This window comes from Lithobates pipiens, unplaced genomic scaffold (genome assembly GCF_037356315.1).
Source record: "Lithobates pipiens isolate NorthernLeopardFrog02 unplaced genomic scaffold, aLitPip1_a1.2 Scaffold_19, whole genome shotgun sequence".
Lineage (NCBI taxonomy): Eukaryota > Metazoa > Chordata > Amphibia > Anura > Ranidae > Lithobates > Lithobates pipiens.
In genome coordinates this window covers 421,841,378-421,868,335 of record NW_027507764.1, presented here as the reverse complement: position 1 = coordinate 421,868,335, position 26,958 = coordinate 421,841,378, and the positions used below count along the sequence as shown (strand labels likewise).

The window sequence follows — 26,958 nt, the reverse complement described above, 5'->3', positions numbered from 1 at the left end:
ATGGACGGACACACACACAGGGATGGACAGGCATGTCTCACCCTCGGCTTATACACGAGTCAATAAGTTTGCCAGTTTTTTTGGGGGTAAATTGGGGGCCTCGGCTTATATTCGGGTCGGCCTATACTCGAGTATATACGGTATTACAAAAGATTGCATGCTGTCATTGATGCTAAAGGGGGCAATACACCATATTCAGTACTAAGGGTAGACTTTTGAACAGGGGTCATTTCCTTTGTTTACGTGTCATGTTTTGTTTTTTGATTATGCCATCCTGTTATGACCTACAGTTAATCCCATAAGAAATAGAAAGAAATGTGTTTTACTCACTTGTGTTTTCTTTAAAAATGGTACATACTGTATATCACCAATTCTCAAGGGTGTGCATATGTTTGAGCATAGCTGTATTTACTGAAATATTAAGCAGTTCTCAAGGGTCTGGCAGAATGTCAAGACAGATGGGTGGCTTCTTCAATAGCTCTAGAGTACAATCTGGGGTTTCAAGAGTTCCTGTCTCCTCATTTTCTCAGATCAAATGTTCCTAAAGATCCAGAGAAAAATAAGTCTTTCTAGCATGGGACCATCCTTTGACAAAGAGTGGTCATGCTGGTCCCCATGAAAGAGCTGGGGTTGAGGTTTTATTCAAACCTTTTTTCACAGCAAAATCGAATGGAGATATCAAACCCATTCTGGATCTCAAGAATCTAAACCGGTTCCAGGATATACGCTCCTTTTTTTTTTTTTTTTTTTTTTTTTTTTGCATTCTGTCAATCCAATCAGTTGTCTCCATCCTACAAGGAGGAGAACTTTTGACGTCAAAGGTGCATACTTATGTGGGCACATTTCCCCGCTCACCTGTAATATCTACTTCAAGGTAGAAAATCTTCATTTTCAGTTTGTAGCTCTGCTTTTCGGTCTAGCAACTGCACCTTGAGTGTTTACAGAGGTTCTGGCCCCTCCTATAGCTTGATTAAGGGCCCAAGGTATAACGATTATAGTTTACCTAGACAATTTGCTCTTGCTAGACCAGTTGGTAGCCCGCTTAGACCAAAGTTTGGTCACCACATTCAACTACCTGGAATACCTAGGTTGGATTCTTAACCTAGAGGAATCTTCCTTAAAACCAATAAGGAAGTTATGTGTCTGTTCATAGATACACTCAGGTATTCTTGCCCCAGGCAAAGATCAGCGCCATAAAGGAACTGATTAAGGTGGTCGAAGCAAGATGAATCCTTCTATTCAACTTACATGAGGAAAAGATAGTGACTTAATTCGAGGCTGTTCCTTATGCTCAGTTTCATTCGAGACCGCGGCAAAACAGTATCTTATCTGCTTGGAACAAGAGGGTTCAAGCTCTAAATTTTCCAATGTCTGGCTCCAAAGGTGCGCCGGAGCATCAGTTTTTGGTTAACCAAGGGGAAAGGGTAAAATCCTTCCTACAGTTACCTGGGAAGTGGTAACAACATACGTCAAATTCTTTTTAGGTTGGAGGAGCAGTCTTTGAAGACCCTACCACCACGTCAAGACCTTTTGCAAAGGTCCGGTATTCCATCTTGCCTTACAAACGCTAAATTTAACAATAGTTTGGCTATTGAAGCCCACGCTCTGAAGAAGCGTGGGCTGTCTGGTTCAGTGGTATCTACCCTGGTTAATTCAAGGAAGCTAGCCTTCATAATTTATATATTATGGAGTCTAGGAAGCATAGGTCTCCAGGTGTGAAACCAGGGGTTGTCACCCCAGGAAATAGGTCATAGGTAGAATCCCTGACTTTCTGCAGATGGGGTGAGATATAAAGCTGCCCTTGAGTACTTTCTAAGGACAGGTCTCGGCCTTATCAGTATTATTTCAATGACCACTTGCTTTGCATTCTTTGGCTCGTAACTTTATTCAGGGGGGTTACATGGCTTAATCTCCGGTTAGGTCACCCCTGAACCCTTGGGACTTGAATTAAGTTTTGTTGTTGACATTACAAAGACAGCCTTATTTTTGAGCCGATACGACATATTCCCTTGGTCCTTTTTGACAAGAAAACCATTTTTTCTGGTAACCATATCTGCTGCATGAAAATGGTATCCGCATTGGCTGCTCTTTTTTGTAAAGATCCATATTATTGTTCACAAGGATAAGGTAGTATTGCATCCTCATCCTAACTTTTTAACTTATTTTTTTCCAGAACCCTGTTCTATGTAAGAAAAACCACCACATTCTCTTGATGAGGCGAGGGCAGTCAAAGTCTACTTAAAGGAAACTTTAGATTCGGAAAACACATTTTTTGTTCGTATTTCCTGAAGGCCCTAAAAGAGGAAAGGCAGTATCGAAATCTACTATGGATTTGACAACTAATCATTCAAGCTTATGATTTAAAGAGGTAGAATCCACCCTCTCAAATGAAAACGCACTCTTCTAGGGCTGTTAGTGTTCGGTGGGCAGTGCATCACTAAGCCTCCATGGCTCAAATATGCAAGGCCGCAACTTGGTCTTCAATCCATACATTTACCAGTTTCTATCAGGTGGATGTAAAAAGGCATGAGGCTATCGCCTTTGGGCATAGTGTGCTGCAGGCAGCAGTATAACTCCTCCAGTCTCATGGTGCCCTAATTCTGTTGTCTCCCTCCCCCTCAGTTGGCATTGCTATGGGACATCCCACATGGTGATTACTATGGCTCTGTGTCCAGTGATGTACGATTAAAGAAAATAGGATTTTTATAACGGCTTACCTGTAAAATCCTTTTCTTTTGAAGTACATCATGGGACACAGATCCCGCCCCTCTTTCTAGTATACACGTGTATTGCTTTGCTACAAAACGGAGGTACTCCTGGTATGGGAGGGGTTATATAGGGAGGCAGCTTCCTGTTTAGGGTGTGCCAGTGTCCAGTACCTGAAGGTGGCCTATAACCCACATAGTGATAACCATGGCTCTGTGTCCCATGATGTACTTCAAAAGAAAAGGAGTTTACAGGTAAGCTGTTATAAAAATCCTATTTTTCAATCCACTTTTATAGAAGGATGGGGGCGGCAGATGCAGCCACTGGTATTCTGGCAGCCATGGGTGCCCGGCACTGCAGATTTGTCCATTCATGCTGTTTTCTCTCGTTGGGACTAAGACCCCTTTCACACCAGGGCGTTTTGCAGGCGCTATAGCGTTAGAAATAGCGCCTGCAATCCGCCCTAAAGAAGCTGCACCATTGTGTGCAGTGTGAAAGCCCTGAGGGCTTTCACACTACAGCGGTGCGCTGGCAGGACGTCAGAAAAAGTCCTGCCAGCAGCTTCTTTGGAGCGGTGTGTTTACCGCTCCTCCACCGCTGCTCCCCATTGAAATCAATGGGGCAGCGCTGTAATGCTGCCGGCAAAACGCCGCTATTGTGGCGCATTGCCGGCGGTTTTAACCCTTTCGCTAATGCGCCGCAAATCCGGCGGTAAAACGCCGCTAAAAATAGCGGCGTTTTACCGCCGACGCTATCAGCGGTGTGGTGTGAAAGGGGTCTAAATGAGACAAACTTTAATGTGTATTGGTAGCATTCATTTGATACTATAACAAATGTATGTTGGTGAATTTTGGTGTGTAACAATGCTCATACACATGCATACTTTCATGCTCAAAGGAGTACACTGGATATTGGTATTTATTAAAGCTTTTACTTTTACAGAGAGATGAACGCTTGCAGGGTGAGAAGCTGGATGAGCAGATCGGCAGAGTCCTGGGTGCTGTTGCCCCAAGTATATTCCTGTCCTCACTCTCTGAAACTGTGGCCTTTTTCTTGGGTTTGTTTTTACCTTATTATTCTTTAAAATGGTGTCGTCTACATTTTTTTTTTTTTTTTTGTTTTGTTTTTTTTAAGTCCTTGCCAAAATTTAGTTTTATTACCATGAATCCATTTGTAAAAATTTAGAATGAAAAACCACAGTAACACTGTATCACAGTGCAAAGTATTTGGATTGCAGCACTGTTCAGGGAAATCTTTGTTTTTATTAGCTTTACTTGTGGTTCTGTTTAGACCAGGAGCGCAAAGGAAATGCTTCCACCAATGAAGGAGCCATGTGACTTACTCCCTTTTCTTTCATGTGACACAGCTTTGTCCTTGATAATTGGGCGAGCAATGTAACACGGGTCAGGGACAGGTGGCTTGGTCATATTTGGGTCCAGACTAAAAAAAAACAATCATGCCATTATGTTCTCAGTAAATGCATTTAAATGTATCACGTGTAAGTACGTAACCTTTTTTTGGTATCAGCCACCTGTAATCACTTGCATTATAGACTGTGTTTTCCATGTACGTGCTGACAGGGAGAACAAGCAGAGCAGTTCAGAAAAGTCAGGTAACCAGCCTAGCTATGCTGTATTCTAGGACTGGATGGACAGAATTACAACTCCTCTGGCAGATATAATATGTTTTAAGGTTTTTTTTGGACAACTAGTTAATGTTGTTGTGTTTTATAGTTAAAACATTTAATAAATTCCTAAGTGCCTTTTTAGCCCTGGTTCACACCAGTACGGCTTTGAAATCTTACTACTTCAGCGTGATTTCAAAGCTGCAGATCAGTGCCATTTGGACCTCCAATTTCATTGGGGCTTGTGATTCCATTTAACAGAAGTCCATGCATGTTGCAATGAAATTGCATAAAAGCACAGGGACCTTTTTCAAAGTCGCTGCGACTTGAGTCACAACAATTTGTACAATTCCATTGCTGGCAACTGTCAAATCGCATGACAAATGGCACTGGTGTAAAGCAGGGCAACAGTACTTCTCAGCTGCACTAAATGAGGACTCGCTGACCTCTTTAGTCAAAACCACTGTGGAGTAGTTCATCCTCAAATTTCACAGCAGAGACACTGAAGCCATGCAAGCTGAGCTTAACTTACTCTGCTCCAGACCCAGAGTACCTGTCACTACCCAGAGGTGGAAGCTGAGCTGCTCAGAGGACGTCTACTGTGAACTTCGAGGAGGAATTGCTTTGTGGTGCTTGCAGTTATTAGGTGTCCATAAGACTTGTGTAAAATTTACAGTTTCTTGTAAATATTTAAAAATATTTTAATTTACAAAAAAAAAGTTAAACTTTTTTTTTTTATGCTGCCTGTTCCTCAGATCTTCACTGTCATGCAGAGCAATTTCCGTTTTTAAATTGGACAGACTTCTGATCTGTCACATGCCTGGTCCCCTGCTGTGTAATTTGGTTCCTTTTGTGTGTCCCCCCCCCCCCCCCCCCCCATGTCAATATTCCCATCGCCCACTTTTCTTTTCTGAATAAGGCTTCGAAAATGTCCGGTGCCGAAACAACCAGCTGGAACTGGAGACATTGCAGATCAAGTGCACATATTCGACATTACACCACGGGTCATCGCATAGCGTCCAAAATCTTTATTGAAGAATGATCATATCACAAGGGACGTAGTGCAACGTTTTGGAGCCACACGTGATGCCTTCATCAGGCGTGTGTCCTTTGTGATGTGATGGTTCTTTAATAAAGATTAGGATGCTATATGATGATCAGTGGTGTGCTGATGTATACGGGCACTTGCCCACATTAGTTACATAATAGTAAGTGGAACTACAGCTGGCAGTGGGAAGTGCAGGCATTTGATATTTCTGAAAGTGCATGATGTGAAGATCCTACGTTAGGCTGCAACTCCTAAACGTGGCAAAAATCTGAAGAACAGGTATAAATCCTCTGTTTTGCAGGTAGGTTTCTTTTATATTTTTAACACAATGGTCACTTTAATCTTATTTCAGTGTATCTATAAAAAATAAAAGTCCCTCTTTCCCACTAAGCTGACAAAACTGAACCACGGGATGTGTTTGTATCATCACAGGGGCAATGTCGAGTATGCCGGCCGTACGAACATTTTCACTTTTTGCTGGAATGGCGGTCTTCCTGGATTTCCTGCTTCAGATCAGCTTATTTGTGAGCTTACTAGGTTTGGATATCAAACGTCAGGAGGTAAATATTATAATATGGGAACTAGAGTTTCAGTTTTAAGAAATACTTATTTCCTAATATCAGTGCCCTCTAGTAGCCATAATGTGATCTTTTCCCTCGCTCTTATGAATGAAGAACATCCGTCCTAGAAACAAAATAGCCTTGTAACATTTAATCTTACCATCATTTGCACAGAATGTAAAACTGCATGCATTTTCACAGAACAAATAGTATGTTATCTACTTAATGGAAGTGTGATATAGGATGTTGCCACAATCTAAGTAGTAAAAAAAAGAGATAGGGGCGGTTACCATCATCCTTGAAATTAGGATAGTGGAAAAGGGTGTGTCTCGGGCTACTCAAAAATATTGCCCCACGACAACAAGAATTGTGGACTATCTTGGTGCCCAGGGATTTAGAGAAGGTAAATATAATAAGTATAAATTTATTGAAAAAAGAACATAGATAAAAAAACATTAAGTACAACAATACATAAAATTGTTATTACATACAGTTACAGGTGGTTCAAAAGAGAACAGATAAACCCCACTGGTATATGAGGAGTAAAGATGTAGGTCCAGACGTAATCCTCTACATGTTTTGCAACACAAGTCGCTTCTTCAGGAGGAATCGACAATAAACATGAATAATATATATATACATAATTATGTAATCGCAGATGACAGCAGAAAGGAGAATATTACATAGATGCAGTAAATAAGATAATTTTGGAGTGTTATAATCAGGCATAGCTTACCAGTGGAAGCCCAAAGAGGGCACCAGACGGCACAATTTGAGGCACCCTAAATGGGTAATCCCCGGCGAACACAGGAGGCACTAAAAAGTGCAATAGCTGAAATCAAAAGCTATAAGAAATATTCTAATGTGGGTCTATATAATCTATGGAGGGGGGCAGTGGGAAGGGAGGGTCCATGTCCATGTCACCGGGTCCATCTTGCCCACTGCGCATGCGTGTGACCCTCACAAAGGAACGGCAAAAGGCCACCATTGAGGGAAGAAGGGGAGGGCAATCCACAGCGTGGGGGCCCACTTCCTAATGGAGAGACGCATGTCTGCCGTGCGCGCGGGGGGGTGGAGAGAGTATATATCTCCTCAAGCCGCTGTTGATCTCATGGCAAATCATGCCTGACAACAAAGATTTATACAAGGAAAATCAGTTTAAGCAAACCATTAGCGAGGCGATGTGTGCGCCAAAACAGCGACCTTAATGGAAGTGTGATGAATCTGTGTAAATCGTTGAACCGTTATTTTCAGAAGGTTCTCTATAAGCCAGAATTGTTTTGCCCTAAGCACACCTATATTTGAGCTTTTGTACTATTATATAGCTTAAACATATATTAATCACCTTTTTTGTGCTTTTTAACATTCCGGAAAATGAAAAATGAATACAGAATCTGATTTATCTTTGTATTCCTGCAGAGAAGCAGACTGGACATCCTATGTTGTGTCCCAGGGTGTAAGAAGAATCCTTCTACAGAGAAATCAAAGAGCTGGCTTTTCCTGTTCTTCAAGAGGCTCTATGCCCCTCTGCTAATGAAAGACTGGATCCGGCCTATAGTGGTGCGTGAAATATATATTACATATGGGTTCTTATCTCACACACTAGTAGAAAATCCAAACACTGGGTTTAGTTTAGAGCTTTGGAATGGTCCCATTGCTAAGGGCAGGAATGGGTGGATTGAAGGCTGCTAAAACCAATATAAATGTCCCTGTATGTAGCTGCGTTTGGATAGAATTTCCCTTTTAATTTGATATTACAACCTCAGATATTTAAACATTTCTTGGATTATGGATAAATTAAGGAAAGGTTTACAACCCCCATTAGGGTTTTTTTTGTTTTTTGTTTTTCTAATCATCTGTCCCAGAGTGGGGAAAATTTCTTCACTTCCTGTGCCATAAACAGATTCGATAGTGAAATCCTCTTATAAACAGTAGTCACTGTAACAAGTGTTCCCATTGGAAGAGTTAAACCATGAATGTGACCAAAACAATGCGCAAAAACAACTTTGTAATTCTAAGGGTTAAACCCATATCTGCTCAATCTGTGGCCCTCCAGCTGTTGCAGGACTACAAGTCCCATGAGGCATTGCAAGTTGCTAACAGTTATAAGCATGACTCCCATAGGCAGAGGCATGATGGGGCAGATATTTATTAAATGGGAAATTATGTGTATTATTCATTATATACTGTATAGTCCACTTCAAAGTTTATTCTTGGCAGCTGGAGTAAAGGTGTAATGATTCAGCTGGTTGGTATAAAATCAAAGTTGTATTGTGTGTTGCAGATGTCGGTCTTTGTGGGGATGCTTTCCTTCAGTATTGCTGTGGTCAATAAAGTAGAGATCGGCTTGGATCAGACCCTGTCGATGCCGGACGTAAGTTTACATTCTAGATGTAGATTCTGATTACTGCATAGAATGGAAGATCTGCAGTGTGCTGAGCACATGACTCCTCTTCTCTTCTGTAGGACTCCTATGTACTGACATACTTTGAGTCTCTGAATAAATACCTGCATTCCGGTGCTCCAGTGTATTTTGTGGTGCAAGAAGGACATGATTATAAAACATTGGAAGGGCAGGCGATGGTTTGTGGTGGCGCAGGGTGCAATAACAACTCGCTGGTTCAACAGATTTACAATGCTGCGCAAATTGACAACTAGTAAGTAACCACTCATGGAGCAAATGTCAGATAGGTCTGTATAACTGTGCCATGTCCTGATGACTTTCATCCTGTTCCAGCACAAGAATAGGCTATCCCCCTTCCTCCTGGCTGGATGATTACTTTGACTGGGTGAAGCCTCAGTCTTCGTGTTGCCGTGTGTATAATGAAACAGACAAGTTCTGCAATGCTTCAGGTAATTTTGATAAGAATCAAGCTAGCAGATATTAACCACTTCAGCTTCTGAAGGTTTTATCCCCTTTCTGACCAGGCCATTTTGTTTCTATTTGGCACTGCACTACTTTAACTGATATTTGCACAGTCATGCAACGCTTTTGTCACACAAATAGAGCTTTCTTTTGGTGGTATTTGATACATTTTCTTTACTTTACTTTATGCTATAAGACATATCCAAATAAAAAAAAAAAAAATGTCTTTGTGAATGTAGACTTAAATGTGTTCTGCTACATGTCTGGTAAAAAAAAAAAATCCCAGTAAGTGGGTTAGCATGAAACTTATAGTATCTTCAAACTATGGTATATATACTGGAATTTTTATTTTAAGATAAGTGGCTGTAATCAGCGACTTATAGTGGGACTGTGATAGTGCGATGGACAATCTGACACTAATTGACTGAGTAGGAACTGACTAAATGACACTGACCTAACCATTGCGGCTAACACAGTGATCAGTGATAATACCGTACACTGTCACTATATTATATTAGTGACGGTATATAGTGTATTATACTCCGTGCGATTACAGAATTTATCCGGACTGCACTGCCTCCTGTTCATGCTGTTTCAATCATTGGGGCTCTTACCTCCATATGTTCTGGGATTGTCCTAAGTTCCCCTTTTGGTTGAATGTGTTTGACCTTAAATACTTGGTTGCCTTCCAGTGTCCCTGGAGCTGGCCTTATTAGGTGTACATTATGACGCTCAGAGACCACACCATACTAAATTGTTGTGTGTTTTTGTTATTTTTTTTTTTATATATATACTATAGTACGCCAAAAAAGACATTTTGTGTAAATGGAACTATGCTGTTCCTGCTGTGTCATCCTAGGAGGCCATGATTAATGCTGCTCTGATGATGTATACTGACTTTATATTCATCGAAATTGCCCCAGGAAGTATAAAAACGTTTGGCTCCCATGGTTGTCTCAGTAGGCTTTTTGGATATTACGTGACCTTATTAATCTTTGTAGGGGTTGTGCAGAATCTCCTTCATTTTTCCCTCCCTCCTCTCCTTCACCTCTCCCTCTGGGCCTTCACCTCTCCCAAACCCCCCCTTGAGTGAATGTAAAGTACTGAACCTAACTAAGTGTATTCTCTGCAGTTGTGGATCCATCCTGCCATCGTTGTCGTAATTATACAACAGAAGGCAAACGGAAGCCAGTGGGACAGGATTTCATGAAATTTCTGCCCATGTTCCTCTCGGACAATCCAAACTCGAAGTGCGGTAAAGGGTAGGTTCCCAAAAATGGTTGTGCATGTTGAGTTTCTAGAGGTATTTATGCTAACCTAGGGAACCACATGTAGTCATTTTGAAAGTCAGATTGTGTGCTTGGGTTATCCATTATTTGTAAAAGCAGGTATAGAAAGTGCAGTTTATGGTTGCTGTACGAAAGTAGGATGGATTCTTTATTTAGGAACTTCCTGTGTCTAGGTATCTGCTTTGACTGCTTGATGTTTTCATAAAAGACGACCGTGTCCCCCCCCCCCCCCCTTCTTTTTTTTTTTTTTTTTTTAACCATTTGCCTACTGGGCACTTTTACCCCCTTCCTGCCCAGGACAATTTTCAGCACTGTCACACTTTGAATAACAATTGCGCAGTCATGCAACACTACACAAATTATGTTTTTATCTATCTTTTTTCTTTTTTGGAGCAGAGCTTTCTTTTGGTGGTATTTAATCACCACTGGGTTTTTTATTTTTTGCTAAATAAACAAAAAGCTTTCTTCGTTTCGATTATAAAATTTTGCAAATAAATATTTGTTCTTCAAAGATTTAGGTAAAAATGTATTCTGCCACATTCCTTTGAAAATAACGCAAATCAGTATATATTTAGTCTGTGTAGGAAAGTTAATAAACTATGGTGTGTGTGTGTGTGTGTGTGTGTGTGTATATGTATGTATAATTGTATATATTGTATATGTATTTTTTTTTAATATTTTTTTTTATATTTTTGAAAATCAATCAATTCTGATGTACTGACAGCCTTTCTCATTTCTTGAAGCCCAAAATTTTTTTTTTAAGTTGTAATTTTTTGTCCAAATTTTGGGGAAAATCAAGAAATTTAAACACGTTTTTTACATTTTTTTTTTTTTCACTTTTTTTTTTTTTTTTTTTTTTAAACATGGTGTCATCAGTGCAGTACATCGTCATTTGGTGGTGATCAGGGATACTGACTGGTGACCGTACAAAAAGAAACCAAACATTTTTCAATTTTTTTTTCCCCATATTTTTTTCTTTTTTTAATTGCATTTTTTTTTTTTTAATACATTTTTCTCTTAACACATTGTGACCAGAGAAATATAATGTTAACACTGTACTATGCTTGTAAAGTGATCATTATTTTATTTTTCAACATATTGCTTAAAGCCGTGAATTTAATGTCATGAAAATGTAGTGAGCACATAGAGGTGAAGCTGCTGGCACAACATCCCTATAGTAAAAGTCAGTAATACAAAGTGCAGCGCTACAATGTTTTAAAGTGCCATGTGCAAACAAAAAACATCATCTATTATACAGTACATGTGATCAATCCTAGCATTCAGTTAAAAGTGCAACACGTATCAGAAGTGTGTAAAGATCATCCAATCAAAGTATGTCCCCGAGTGGTAACGGAAAGACATGACAAAAGTGCTTCTCTCACATAAGGAAGGAAACAGCACTGGAGTCTATGTGGAGAAGCAATTTTGTCACGTCTTTCTGTTACCACTCGAGGACACACTTTTATTGGATGATCTTTACACACTTCTGATACGTGTTGCACTCTATAGACTTTTTATTGTACGCTAAGATTATGTGATGATCACATGTAAAAAATATGATATTTTTTTTGTTTGCCCATAGCGCTTTGTTCAAAATATTGTAGCGCTGTACTTTTGTATTACTGAGTGAATTTCATTACTATAAGCAAGCATTTTACTGATTGAAATCAATTCATTCAGTGAGTTTTTGTTGTGATTTGCTGTTATTGGCCAGACCTATTTACATGGTACAGATGGACTGTGATTTGGCCCTGCCTGTACCAAGTGATCACTGTGACCATTCACAGCTAACACAATTGTACACAATGGATGACATGAAAGGAAGCAATCCATTGTTTACAATTGACATGTGATCTGCTGCTGTTGGTCACAATGATCACATGGTACTGGCAGCGAGACGGTACACTTGCATCAAATATATGTCAAAGAAAAATTTCTAAAACATTAGCAGCGCTAGTGCAAAAATGGCAAATATTTAAAAATATCAATGAAATTGCTTAAGAGTCCACTTAACCATTTGGCTACCAGGCACAAACGCCCCCTTCCTGCCCAAGCCATTTTTCAGCTTTCAGCACTGTCACACTTTGAATGACAATTGCGCGGCCATGCTACACTGTACCCAAACAATTTTTTTATAATTTTCTTCAAACAAATAGAGCTTTCTTTTGGTGGTATTTAGTCACTGCTGGTTTTTTTTATTTTTTCCAAAAAAACAAAACCAAAAATTTTGGAAATAAAACGGTTTTGTTTTGCTTTTTTTTTTTTGTCAGTAAATTTTGTAACTAAGTTATTTTTTGATGTGCGCTGATGAGGCGGCACCAATGGGCACTGATAGGCTGAACTGGTGGGCATTGATGAGATGGCACTTATGGGCACTGATGGGCAACAGTGATAGGCAGCACTAGTGGGTATGGATAGGCAGTACAGATGGGCACCACTAATTGCCAGCACTGACTGGCATGGCTAATGGGCACCGATTTGTGGCACTTGTGGGAAGTGTGGGCACTGATGCCACTGGTGGGTTGTGATCACTGGCATTGGTGGGCACTGTATTTTTACACTTTATTTATATTGTATTCAGGGCACTGATCAATGCCTTAATTACTTCCCTAGCTGTCCCTCTGTGTGGACAAGCCGCTGATCGGCTCTCCTCTCCTCACACTCTGTCAGTGTGAGGCGAGGAGAGCCGATTACTGGCATCTCCGTGTTAACATGTGACCGGCTGTGATTGGACACAGCCGATTACATGGTTAAAGAGCCGCGGATGTGGCTCATTACACAGATCGGGGTCACACTGTCTCCTAGCAACACGGTGCGGCTATGATCGGCATGCTGCACAGGCGCCCGTTCTGGGCCACCGCCATATCATGGGGGCCCAGAATAAGAGCTGCACCGCCCCGCCGCCATTTGACAGTGGGTGTGGCAGAAGCGGTTTAACAAAGCATCAGATGGTGATCCACTCAGTGAAAGTTCATTAAGAAAAGGCAGGCGAGTATAAACTAGACGTCGTGGAAGAAAATATTGGCAGCCATCCCAAGTCTCCATCACCACACCACTTGTGCCACAGCCCTGTAGGTAATCCACTTACCAGACCCTGCTGATTAACATGTGTATCAATCAAAGGGATAATCGCTGTTCACTGGACACTTCATCTGTATTTTGCTCATTGCAAGCAATAGATAAAAAAAATTCCACATAACGTAATCTTGTACAATTATTTATTAATTTAAAATGATCTCACAAAAAAACACAATGTTTGCATAATATAAGGGCATGTAACATCAATACTATGTCAGACGTGCATTCCCCTCTAACCTCTCACCGCTCAGCGGTGTTCCCGGGAAGGACAGACGAGGATAAGCTGACTCTGTAGATAGCTGCGTAGCAACGCCGGTACACTTATCAATCATTGGCTATGTCCAATGGACATGGCTGGTGACAGATTGCACCGCAGCATAAACATCATCCTATGACAGTGATGGCGAACCTCGGCACTCCAGATGTTTTGGAACTACATTTCCCATGATGCTCATGCACTCTGCAGTGTAGTTGAGCATCATGGGAAATGTAGTTCCAAAACATCTGGGGTGCCAAGGTTCACCATCACTGTCCTATGATATCCACCCAGATCGAGGAAAGGCCCGTCCGGCCGTCATTTTGCTATAGACCGGGCGGAAACTGGTTAATATAGGTATTTCTACTTTTATAACATAGTACATGAACGCTGCATGGGTTTAGAAAGATTTGTTTGAGGCTTTAATGGCCCAAAGCTAACTTCATTATTGGTGATGAATGAAGTTCATTATTTAGTATAACTTTTGTTTTACATATTATCTTTCCTAATATTTTTTTTTATTTATTTAATAAATTTCCTCTCCTATAAGCATTTTGTTTTAAACTTGTTAGCCCAGTCCTCATTTACAGTGTAGTTTAAAAAAAAATGGCATTTACACATTTTGATCAATTTCCTGCATTTTTTTTGCAGGTAACATAAAAATACTTGCTAAAATGTAAAAAGCTGTGAGTGGGCCATATTGACAGAATATTTTATACTTGCCCTTGTTTTGGCATTGATTGATTTGGCTGTAGAATCAAAGCATTAACAAATCTTGATGTAGCCCAACTGCTTACCTAGTGTAATGTCTCATTAACATATGGTTTTCCATTTCTCTTGCTTTTTCTTACTTCTGTAACCTTTGTAATCTTGTGTTTCTACTCCATACTTTTTTTAACTTTTTTTTTTTTTTGTACAAAAGATGGAGCATAATTGAGAAAAGGGATTTGACTTTGAATGTATTGATGGTTGCTTGGTAATAGTTGTGAGTTGGAATACAAGTGACTGTTTCTTTGTAATCTTTTCAGTGGACATGCTGCATACAGCAGTGCTGTGGACCTAATCTCCGGTAATACAGATGTGGGGGCCACTTACTTTATGACTTACCACACCATCCTGAATAACTCCGCAGACTTTATTGATGCCCTAAGAAAAGCACGAATGATATCAAAAAATATAACTGACAGCATCGATATCCCCGGCAAAAATTACAGCGTCTTTGCTTACAGGTATTTTGTAAGGCTGATTTGCTTTTGGAGGTGTGAGAAGATAAAGATCACTACAATTTAAGTACTTTGTGACATTTATTTTCCTAGTAATATTTTTCTATTAGAAATTGTTTCTGCTGCAGAATCCTTCCTGTTAGATTTGTATGACTAGTAATAATTCTTACCATGCTGTTTAAGGGTGTAGCTTGGTGGAAAACCTTATTGTGATGTCATGGAAAGTACGTTATAGTAATAATTAGAAACGTATAACTAGCAGATCTTTTAGTTTTGTATAGAGTGGGGAGGGATTAGAACACTTATCAGTTTTTTATGGCTATGTCCCTGATTGGGAGATTCCCCCTCTGTTTGTCCTGTTTACCATTCTCACTGAAAGTGAAAGAAAATCACAAATTTTGGGTGGTAACCTGAACATGAATGGAGGGGAAATATTCCAATGGGGACACCCATTCTGGTGACTACCAGGGATTTCCCCCCTTTCGGAATTTCCCCACTTTAAAGGAATTTCCCCTGTTGTGGCAATGGGAAGTGAAAGGAAATCTCCAAAATGGGACACATTAAAAAAAAAAAAAAAAAAAATTATTTACAGGTTATAGTATATACTGCTATAGGTGCGATTTGTGATTGCACATGCTGCCAACATCTCTGAGATTATAAAGAAAAAACGTGTTGCAGGTGTATGGGACTTTCAAGGCACCCAATTAAAATATACCCATATAAAGACAAAACCAAACTTTATTGTTACTGCATTAAAAACAAAGGCTGTACACGGATCAAAACCATTATACTCTCATAGCTACAAGACATAGTGATGTAGAGAACTTAATGGCCAACATTTGGACTTTGTCATGAGTGAACTGTCTATACAGTCAGGTCCATAAATATTGGGACATCGACACAATTCTAATGTTTGCCTCTATACACCACCACAATGAATTTGAAATGAAACAAACAAGATGTGCTTTAACGGCGGACTTTCAGCTTTAATTTGAGGGCATTTACATCCAAATCAGGTGTATATGTGCCTTCCACTTTTTTAAGGGACCAAAAGTAATGGGACAGATTAACAATCATCCATCAAACTTTCACTTTTTAATACTTAGTTGCAAATCCTTTGCAGTGAATTACAGCCTGAAGTCTGGAATGCATAGACCTAACCAGACGCTGGGTTTCATCCCTGGTGATACTCTGCCAGGCCTCTACTGCAACAGTCTTCAGTTCCTTCTTGTTCTTGTGACATTTTCCTTTCAGTTTTGTCTTCAGCAAGTGAAATTCATGCTCAATCAGATTCAGGTCAGGTGATTGACTTGGCCATTGCATAACATTCCACTTCTTTCCCTTAAACTCTTTTGGTTTCATTCACAGTATGCTTCGGGTCATTGTCCATCTTCACTGTGAAGCGCTGTCCAATGAGCATTTTGCTGAATATGAGCAGATGATATTGCCCAAAACACTTTTTAGAATTCATCCTGCTTTTTTTTTTTCTGCAGTCACATCATCAATAAATACAAAAGAACCAGTTCCATTGGCAGTCATACATGCCCATGCCATGACACTACCACCACCATGCTTCACTTATGAGGTGGTATGCTTTGGATGTTGAGCAGTTCCTTTCCTTCGCCGTACTCTTCTCTTCCCATCACTCTGGTACAAGTTGATCTTGGTCTCATCTGTCCATAAGATGTTGTTACAGAACTGTGAAGGCTTTTTTTTTAGATGTTTGGCAAACGCTAATCTGGCCTTCCTGTTTTTGAGGCTCACCAATGGTTTACATGAATGAATGAATGAAATACTTGTATAGCGCACAATGCGAACTGAATCGCCTCTAGGCGCTGTGGCGAGCTTTGATCATCTGCTAAAAGAGGAAGGTCTTGAGTTTTTTCCTAAAAGCCAGGTGATTTTCTTCCAGGCGGATGTTGATTGGTAGAGCATTCCATAGCCGAGGCCCTTGGACAGCGAATCTCCGATCACCCTTGGATTTATACCGGGCTTTGGGCACGAGGAGGAGGTTACATCTTGTGATGAACCCTCTGTATTCACTCTGGTGAAGTCTTCTCTTGATTGTTGACTTTGACACACATACACCTACCTCCTGGAGCATGCTCTTGATCTGGACAACTGTTGTGAAGGGTGTTTTCTTTGGTCATCCACCACAGTTGTTTTCCGTGGTCTTTCGGGTCTTTTGGTGTTGCTGAGCTCACCAGTGCGGTCTTTGTTTTTAAGGATGTTCCAAACAGTTGATTTGGCCACACCTAATGTTTTTGCTATCTCTCTGATGGTTTTTTTTTTTTTTCAGCCTAATCATGGCTTGCTTTACTGATAGTGACAGCTTTTTGGACCTCATATTGAGAGTTGACAGCAACAGATTCCAAATGCGAATAGCACACTTGAAATGAACTCTGGACCTTTTATCTGCCTCTTGTAAATGGGATAACGAGGGAATAACACCCACCTGGCCATGGAACATCTGAGCACCCAATTGTCCCATTACTTTTGGTCCCTTTAAAAAGTGGGTGGCACATATACAAACTGTTGTAATTCTTACACCGTTCACCTGATTTGGATGTAAATACCCTCAAATTAAAGCTGAAAGTCTGCAGTTAAAGTACATCTTGTTAATTTTAGTTAAAATCCATTGTGCTGGTGTATAGAGCCAAAAAGATAAGAGTTGTGTAGATGTCACAATATTTATGGACCTGCCTGTATATACTAATAGATGCCTAATGCGTTTCAATTGTTCTCTTCAAGGGCAAAATGAAAGTCAATAAGAGATTTAGTATGCATTTGTCAGCCTACCAGCTTGTGCAGTACTGTAGTGATCGGACCCAAAGGGGAAGGGATAGGAGTACACACAGAGACCTAAGGGTCAGCAGAGGCACCAAACAAATAATGCAACATGGTCTGTCCCAGGGCATGGCCGACCACAAGAGGGGAGGCTTCCCTTTGGGTCCAATTTACTACAGGATGGTTTGGTTTTAAATTGCTTTAGGCTGACAAATATCTCTCATCAACTTTGCTCAATTTTACCCCTGAAGAAGAGAACACTTTAAAACGCGTTGGACATCTATAGTATATATGAACATTTTGGATTATGTTGGAGTTCAACTGTTGATCATTGCGTTCTCTACATCAATATGTTTTGTATCAATGAAAATATAACTTTTCTGATATGTGTTCAGCCTAAGTTTTTGTTTTGATTTCAATGCGCAACGATAAAATCTGATTTTGTATTGCATGGTTGCATTTTGGATTGTGTGCCCTGAAGTCTCGTACACCCACAACACTTTTTTCTTTCTATATGACAGCAGTTTATATCCCTCCCTTTACTCTATCCAAAATGGGGGAAAAAAGTTTTTCCTTTTAGTTCTACTTTAAGGGTTGTTTGTTTTCAATGGAGCAAAGACAGGCAAGTACAATACTTGTGCCATACTATACTGAGGAATAAGGCAGGCTTTTTAGCAAACATACATTTCAATAGGATATATACAAACAAGGGTGTTCTTATTTTTGTCTTTTAATTTGTTTAAACAAATCCATTGAAGGTGTGTGTTTTTTTTTTTTTTTTTTTTTTTCCTGCAGTGTTTTCTATGTGTTCTATGAACAGTACTTAACCATTGTGGATGATACAGTGTTCAATCTGTGCCTGTCATTGGCTGCAATATTCTTTGTGACGGTCATTCTGTTGGGCTTCGAGGTCTGGTCTGCTGTTCTGATGTGTCTCACCATCTCCATGATCCTTGTCAATATGATTGGGGTCATGTGGCTTTGGAACATCAGCCTGAATGCTGTGTCCCTGGTGAATTTAGTCATGGTAAGTTCTTTATGGTTAAATTCTATTTGTTATAAAATCCTAAGTAAACCTATTAAGTATTAAAGAGGAAGTAAACCCTGATGAGTTTACTTCCTCTTTGTCTCCCTGCAAAGGTAAAGCATAATGGACTACTATGCATGGCATAGTAGGCCATTATGTGTCACTTACCTGACACAGGAGCCAGCAAAGTCACCGCTGTCCCCTGTAGTCCGGAGAGTCCATCTTCTTCCGGGTATCGCTGCTCCAGCCACTCACAGCCTCGGAGCAGCGATGACATCACTCCTGCGCACGGGAGCCGCCACTAACGGCATATCACCGTTAGCAGCGGCATGCTGCTAACGGCGATAGTGCGCCTGCGCGCCGCAGACAGCTGTGACTGTCTATTAGTGAATATCTCCTAAACCATGTAGGTTTAGGAGATATTTCTTGGACCTACGGGTAAGCCTTAATCTAGGCTTATCTGCTTACTTTAATAGCCCAAATATTTTTATGGGTTACATGGAATAAGAAAGGGTGCACGATACTGTCATGATATTAATATAAAGAACCTGATGATGCCGATTATAAAAAAGTAGAAATAGCAGTATACAGGATATACAAACATTCAAACCTTAAAGTGTGGTGCTCTAAACTGATAGTATAACCTAGTGCATATGTAGTACAAGATAGTATAACCTACTGCAAAACTAAATCAATGTCACTTTTAATAATTAAGTTTTGCACTAGGTTATTATACCATCACCATCTTGGTACCAGTTTAGAGCACCGCACTTTAAAGTCTGAATATTGTCAAGATGTTTTGTTTTCTGTCTTTTATCCTGTTGGGGAGATTTACCTCCACTTCTGCCCTACAGTCAAATGGGAAGTAGGAGGAAATCTCTCCAATACAATCTTAAAGCTGGCCATACATGTTTTGTGCTGAGTTATAACAAAAAAAAAAATAATCATATCTACAAAAAAACAGGTAAATGGGGGGGGAATCCCCAATGTCTATTGTGGGGGACACCAAACACTGATTGAAATTTGTCAGGTTCAGCAGGAACCAGCGGAATTTCAATCGGTGTGTGGCCAGCTTTAGACAGTTATTACTAAAAGAAGTGCCCTGATTTGAGGACATCCCCCTCACCACCTGTTGTGTAACACTTTGGAGCTAGTCCTCATTTTTAGTCCTGGTGACAATATTCAACAGGACAAATGGAGAGAATCTCTCTATTCGAGTAACAGAAATAAAAGCCTGCCCGTTTTGACACTTCCACACATCCTAAGCTGAATAAAAAAAATGTTTGGCTAGTAGATGCACTTTAACTGTTATTCATGCATGGAGATTAACATAGGAGTAGCAGTCTTTGTATTACATATGCACGGGTTGCAAGTGTATTACAGTGTGTATTACACAGTACCAAATCCATTGTGTCTTACTGGTATGTGTTTGTGCCCTATCCGTGTGTTCTGTTTTCTCACTAATGCAATGAACATTACCATAACATTCTGGTGACATTTATACCTTGCAGTGTTGTGGCATTTCTGTGGAGTTCTGCAGTCATGTGACCAGAGCCTTCTCAGTCAGCACAAAGGGAAGTCGAGTTCATCGTGCACAGGATGCCTTGGCACACATGGGCAGTTCGGTAAGTGAGCAAATGAACCAACAGCCATTATTTATAGGTAGTGCTAGACCAGTCTTTTTCCCTCCAAAGTTCAATGGAACTCTAGGATTCCACCAGAGGTTGTTGGGGTTCCTTGAGCAATGAGTAATTTGTGCCTCTTGGATAAGTAATCATTGACACCAATGATCTTGTTAGCTATATGTAAGGGGGGGCATTCTTCCCACGGATTATCATGCTAATGAACTGTGAGCTGTTGAAATAGGACTTAGCACAGGTTCCCTGAGAATGAAACGTGATTTCAAGGGTTCCTTCTCGTTAGAGTTGCGCTAGACTATCAAAACCTAAAAATGCCTTACTGCATGCACTAACCTCAAATACACGCTCATGTTGATGGATAGCAGTACCATGACAAAGTTTTACTCAGCTATACTGATGAAATTGACTGCAATTTAATTTGTTACATTGATATCTGCCCTTGGGTCACATGGCTAATAATAAGAGAAGTGCAGGGTATTAAAAATAATAATAATCATACTTACCTAGGTGGGTGCAGCATCCATCCAATGCTGCAGCTGTCCCCTACCACCTCTTCACCAAGAACTGGGCGATCAAGGACTGCTGATCGCTCAGTTCTAAGTCTTCAATAAGCAAAGAGCTGGGGACTCAGTCACAGGCTGTGTTCTCTGCCCCTTCAGCACTCACTGGAGTGCTGGGCTGCGGAGGGGGTGAGAGCAGCTGGCTCAGGCCCTCGGTGGCCTGCTGAGCCAGCTGCCAGTTCAGGCATCTGGATGGATCCCGAGTCTAGACCGGCTGAGTAGCATCAGCTTGTTACTGTACAGTGGCCTTTAGCTTTTCATTAGTGCTTAATGTCTTCTTTATTAAAGTGTATATGTAAGAATCTGTGGATGGGGATTTTAATGCTTCTAGCCTATAAATTCACTATGAACTAGTGACAAAATGGCAGCATGGGGCAAATCAAGTAGTTGATGGCTTGGTAAAGTCAAAGTACAAAAATGCTGTTTTGGTTTTGTTCTTTTTGTTACTGTAACATTTACATTGCATAATGTTGAGGTGGGATCAAACCAACATTTAATATAACATCTGCTTTGTCCTAGGTCTTCAGTGGAATCACTCTGACGAAATTTGTGGGTATTGGTGTATTGGGCTTGTCCAAGTCTCGGATATTCAAGATTTTCTACTTCAGGATGTACTTATCTATGGTGCTTCTTGGAGCTGCTCATGGCCTAATATTTCTGCCAGTTCTCCTTAGTTACATTGGTGAGTGCTGGAGCAATGATGATTTGTAGAATATACAGGGAAAGACTTGTTGAGTGATGGCCACCTTTTCCCGTAGGGAACATTCAATCTGGATACTCTTTGGACATGCAAAAGGCATGTGGTTTTCAAAGCAGTCTTAACTAGACATTTGTAAAAGATATTCATGAACTCCTGAAACCATAAAAAATTACTTGGTGCTTTTAAGCAAGGAATCAAGATGAGATCATACAGGGCAACGCCAATTTAATGCTGCGTATATCTGGGTGTATTGCTGTGTCTTGGGGGCATCTGTCTGAATAAATGAATGTCCCTTACAGTCATGTGTGGCTATTTGTGCCTTAAGCTAATGCCAACAAGCTTGTTTAAGTTCTTAAATATAGCTAAGAGCACTGTCACATGAGAACGTTTCTCTGTTCTAGCCTTGAAACACTGAAGCCTATGCACACATGCTCTTTGCAGCCTATACATGCTGCTTGTAAAGTGTTCTGTTAGAATTTAAAATGATTGACTGAGTTGCCCTTAAACTAAGATACTTGAAGCATCTTGTGGTTTTAAATATTAAAGTGGATTAAAGCCCCCACTCCTCCCTCAAATCCAAAGCTCTGCAGTAAAATGAAGAAAAATAAATAAAAATACAACCCATAGGGTGAAAAGTTTTACACATAACATATACCGGTAGACCTTACCCCTGGCTATTGCCTAGGTAAGGGTGATTATTATTATACAGGATTTATATAGTGCCAATGGTTTATGCAGTGCTTTACAATATAAAAAGAAGACGGTACCGTTATAATACAATAGAATACAAGAGGATTAAGAGGGCCCTGCTCAGGAGAGCTTACAATCTAATAGGGTGATGACACGATCCTTCCAGTGAGATCCGAATGAATATTTTATCATAAGATTGGGATACTTGGCATTCCCCGGGTTCTTACTAGCAAAATCAAGACATTACCCCCATACAATCCAAATTTCTTATCTGGACATATTTTGGGTCTGACTGAGTTCTAGAGCATTACTGTTAGAATACAGTAAGGCATCTAGAATTTTCAGAAGGCGACAGGCCTTTGCTTCTGTTATGTTAGAGCTTTCTTTAAAGCTGTTCTATACCGAAAAGAGGTTTTATTTGAGCACTTATCCTCTGAGCTGTACAAGGCAGGCTTAAAAATGTATTCTTCAACAAGCTTGAATTGAAGATCCCTTGTACTTTCAATCATGGGACCAACACTGAAGGAATTTGCTGTGTAAACCTTGGGGGGGGGGGGGGGAAGGCAGACTGCAGAAGATTGAAAGCAGAGTCAGTCTGTCTTAAATAGAGTTTTGTCCCTCCAGGGGCAGATTTGTTAGCAATAGGGTATGAAACAAGGTAGTAGCTTTGCCCCTCTCCCAGTAGTTTGACTGCCATGGATGAGGCTTGCAATAGCCACAGAGTAGTTGTGATCACGTGTGGACTTAGATCGTGGCTCAAAGCTTGAGGATAACGGGTGTCTCTATCGGTATTCAGAAATTGGGATCAGGCATCGGGCACTAATTCAAAAGTGTGAACATATGTAGGGTAAGATACCGCTCAACGGACCCAGTGCTTCAGATGTGGTAATGGCTGTGTATGGCTTTCAGCAATGCCCACTGACATGTTTCGCCCCTGTACAGGGGCTTGATCCCATTGGCATTGTCTTTATGGACATGGTCCATCCCCATCAAACACCAAGTGTTTAGGAGTTTAATCTACCTTGTGGCATGACAGACAGTTACATTTGACCAATTACACCAACTGATTTTCTTCAGGACCATGAAGGCTGTTCTGAAATTCCCACCACCCCCCGATATACTGTATGTTGTGCCCTAGGCTCCTGCCTAGGTTGCTATGTGGATGATCAGCTCTGTATGCAATCAACTCCCTAAAATCCTCCAAATGTCAACAAAAATCATGTAATTAGGTGCAAGACTGATCCTGTATTTACCAGTTTTTCATTACATCATAGTTTATATAATTTATCTTATGTGCCTTCATTTCCATGTTTGGATTAGAGAGAATTATAAAAGCTGTCACTTTTATCCCTTTCTACTATGTCAAAATAGATATTCTGCTGCAGAAATATTTTTGCATACAAACAATTATAACCGTATTAAGCCAGATCTGTCAGATAATAGGGTGATGTCACAAAAGCATCATCCCATATATAATATCCCCTAGTTTCAAAATAAAACATCAGCTTTACTGGGGTTTAGTGTTCAACTTCATGTATGCAGTTAGGTTAAGAACCCTTTTACACTGCTAGCGCGACCGTGTTAACGATAAAGCGCCGCTAGTGGCCGAGGAAAGGGTTAAACCCGCCTGCAAAGCGCCACCCATTGGTTTAGGAGCAGTGTCTTGCAAGCACCCCAGTGTAAAAGCACTCTGTCTTTCACACGCAGGAGGCTTGAGAGTTACTTTTCAGACACTATTTTTAGAGCTAAAATGCCCGAAAAGCGCCTTCAGGGTGAAAGAGCTCGGGGGGTAGGAAAACTAATTTTTGATGTTGTTACATGGGCAGCTTCCCACCGAAGTCATGCTAAGCTGATGTCAGGCTTTATCAGCTTTATATAGATAGGAAGTATATATTTAGTTATATTTCATTTGTTCATGTGTATATCTCACATTTTTGTTGCTGCTTATTTGATTGTACTCAACACACAAGTGCAATATATTTTTTTTTAAATTTTTTTTACCTTTTAGATTGGGTTATTTGCCATCTTTTTTAACTCCAGAGTACGTTAGCAGTAAGATCTCCTTCTGCAGGGCTCCATATTTCACTAATAGCGAGGCCTTAAAAGTTCCTCACCACCAGTTGCCCCTACACTGACCCCCTTTTTCCCCCAGTGCACACTGCGCCCCTGTCATAAATGCCTCTCCCAGCCTGTAAGTGGTTTGTTTGTATTTATGTCTGTACATAGTACAGGAGTCACTGGGCCAGAGCTCTGTCTCCCATCCATGCACAGTCACGAAGATCTCCTGCTCCCCACACAGCACTTTGAAAGTGGAGCTGAAATCCGATTTCCTTATACAGTAGCCAGGATGTGTATAGCTGGCTACTGTGTTGATATCTGACCTCTCCAAATCCATGGTTGGGAAGGCAGCTCAGTTACAGCAACCAGCTCTACACTGTGCACATGGCAGCTGTATGTAAGGGAATCAGATGGGGAGGAGCTTTCAGTACCTGTGCTCAAGCTGCATGCAGGGATGGCAGACTGCCGCCACAGCATTAAGATAGGGGAGCAGCTGAACTCTTGGGCAGGCCACAATCTTACCACTGCTGCTTCTTGCGTGGATAAAGATGTACAGAGAGGGGAAAAAGTATTTGCTTGTCTGCTGATTTTCTAAGTTTATCCACTGACAAAGAAATGCTAAGTCTATAATTTTAATGGTAGGTTTATTTTAACAGTGAGAAAAATATCCAGAAAAACACATTTCAAGAAAGTTATACCTTTTTTATTTGCATTTTAACGAGTCAAATAAGTATTTGATCCCCAAGATTTCTGGCTTGCAGGTGTCTTAATACAGGTAACTAGTTGAGATTAGGAGCACTCTCAAAGGGAGTGCTCCTAATCGCAGCTTTTTACCTGTATTAAGACACCTGTCCACAGAAACTAGCACTCAATCCAATCTCTCCGCCAAGACCAAAGAGCGGTGGGAGGGGTTGTCTACTGTAGTAATGGACTTTGTGGCCAGTTTCCGCAATCTCTCTTTGAGGAGGCTGTTTTTGATGCATCAAAGTCTCCTGCTGGCACCTCCAGACACAAGAGACCATTTCAGTTCTTATTGATGCAGTATGTACTACTTTGCATTGGGGAGATTATCCTGCTGCCTCCAGCTTCAGGTCTTTCCAAGCTCCTTAACAGCCTATCCCACTACACCTTGGTGTGTTTGAAAATGTTTGCTTTTCAGAGGGAAATTAGTACATGTGGTCTAACAAGAACTATACTGGTAGAGGGTATGTTCACCTTTAAGTATTCTACTGACCAGATGTTAGAATCTTTCCCTTTAAATCCCATTATTCTCTGGCATCTGTCATGTGGTCGGGAGAACTTCAAATTAGGCTGATCTAAGGATTTCACCACAGCTGGGGTAAGCCCCCCCCCAATAGGGTGTGAAGTCTTAAGGTAGGTACATACTATAGGAAAACTAGGTTAACAATTGTCTGGTTTTCCCTCTGTTTCACAGAAAATTTAAACTGAGGATGGAACTAATGTATGAAAATGTTCGTGCAACAATGGCCTTTTTTTACAGTGCCTTGCGAAAGTATTCGGCCCCCTTGAACTTTTCAAACTTTTGCCACATTTCAGGCTTCAAACATAAATATATATAATTTTAATTTTTTGTGAAGAATCACCAACAAGTGGGACACAATTGTGAAGTGGAACGAAATCTATTGGATAATTTAAACTTTTTTAGCAAATAAAAAACTGAAAAGTGGTGTGTGCAAAATTATTCGGCCCCTTTACTTTCAGTGCAGCAAACTCACTGCAGAAGTTCAGCGAGGATCTCTGAATGATCCAATGTTGTCCTAAATGACTGATGGTGATAAATAGAATCCACCTGTGTGTAATCAAGTCTCTGTATAAATGCACCTGCTCTGTGATAGTCTCAGGGTTCTGTTGAAAGCACAGAGAGCACCATGAAGACCAAGGAACACACCAGGCAGGTCCATAATACTGTTGTGGAGAAGTTTAAAGCCGGATTTGGATACAAAAAGATTTCCCAAGCTTTAAATTTCCCAAGGAGCACTGTGCAAGTGATCATTTTGAAATGGAAGGAGTATCAGACCACTGCAAATCTACCAAGACCTGGCCGTCCCTCTAAACTTTCAGCTCAGACAAGGAGAAGACTGATCAGAGATGCAGCCAAAGAGGCCCATGATAACTCTGGATGAACTGCAGAGAACTACAGCTGAGGTGGGAGAGTCTGTCCATAGGACAACAATCAGTCGTACACTGCACAAATCTGGCCTTTATGGAAGAGTGGCAAGAAGAAAGCCATTTCTCAAAGATATCCATAAAAAGTCTCGTCTAAAGTTTGCCACAAGCCACCTGGGAGACACACCAAACATGTGGAAGAAGGTGCTCTGGTCAGATGAAACCAAAAGTTTAACTTTTTGCCCACAATGCAAAACGATATGTTTGGCGTAAAAGCAACACAGCTCATCACCCTCAACACACCATCCCCACTGTCAAACATGGTGGTGGCAGCATCATGGTTTGGCCCTGCTTTTCTTCAGCAGGGACAGGGAAGATGGTTAAAATTGAGGGGAAGATGGATGCAGCCAAATACAGGACCATTCTGGATTAAAACCTGTCGGAGTCTGCAAAAGACCTGAACCTGGGCCGGAGATTTATCTTCCAACAAGACAATGATCCCAAACATACAGCAAAATCTACAAAGGAATGGTTCACAAATAAACGTATCCAGGTGTTAGAATGGCCAAGTCAAAGTCCAGACCTGAATCCAATCGAGAATCTGTGGAAAGAGCTGAAAACTGCTGTTCACAAATACTCTCCATCCAACCTCCACTGAGCTTGAGCTGTTTTGCAAGGAAGAATGGGCAAGAATTTCAGTATCTCGATGTGCAAAACTG

General features: G+C 40.7%; 1 protein-coding gene across 1 annotated transcript in view; it reads left to right on the top strand.

Moving 5' to 3' along the window:
• NPC1 (NPC intracellular cholesterol transporter 1) overlaps positions 1-26,958 on the top strand; it is a 124,834-nt gene that overhangs the window by 94,672 nt on the left and 3,204 nt on the right. The window contains exons 14-24 of the mRNA XM_077492575.1: positions 3,649-3,763; positions 5,811-5,938; positions 7,358-7,498; positions 8,223-8,312; positions 8,405-8,595; positions 8,676-8,791; positions 9,937-10,066; positions 14,456-14,656; positions 18,233-18,464; positions 19,976-20,089; positions 21,184-21,346. Of these exons, the coding sequence (XP_077348701.1) occupies positions 3,649-3,763; positions 5,811-5,938; positions 7,358-7,498; positions 8,223-8,312; positions 8,405-8,595; positions 8,676-8,791; positions 9,937-10,066; positions 14,456-14,656; positions 18,233-18,464; positions 19,976-20,089; positions 21,184-21,346 (1,621 nt within the window). The remainder of the gene's footprint in view (positions 1-3,648; positions 3,764-5,810; positions 5,939-7,357; positions 7,499-8,222; positions 8,313-8,404; positions 8,596-8,675; positions 8,792-9,936; positions 10,067-14,455; positions 14,657-18,232; positions 18,465-19,975; positions 20,090-21,183; positions 21,347-26,958) is intronic.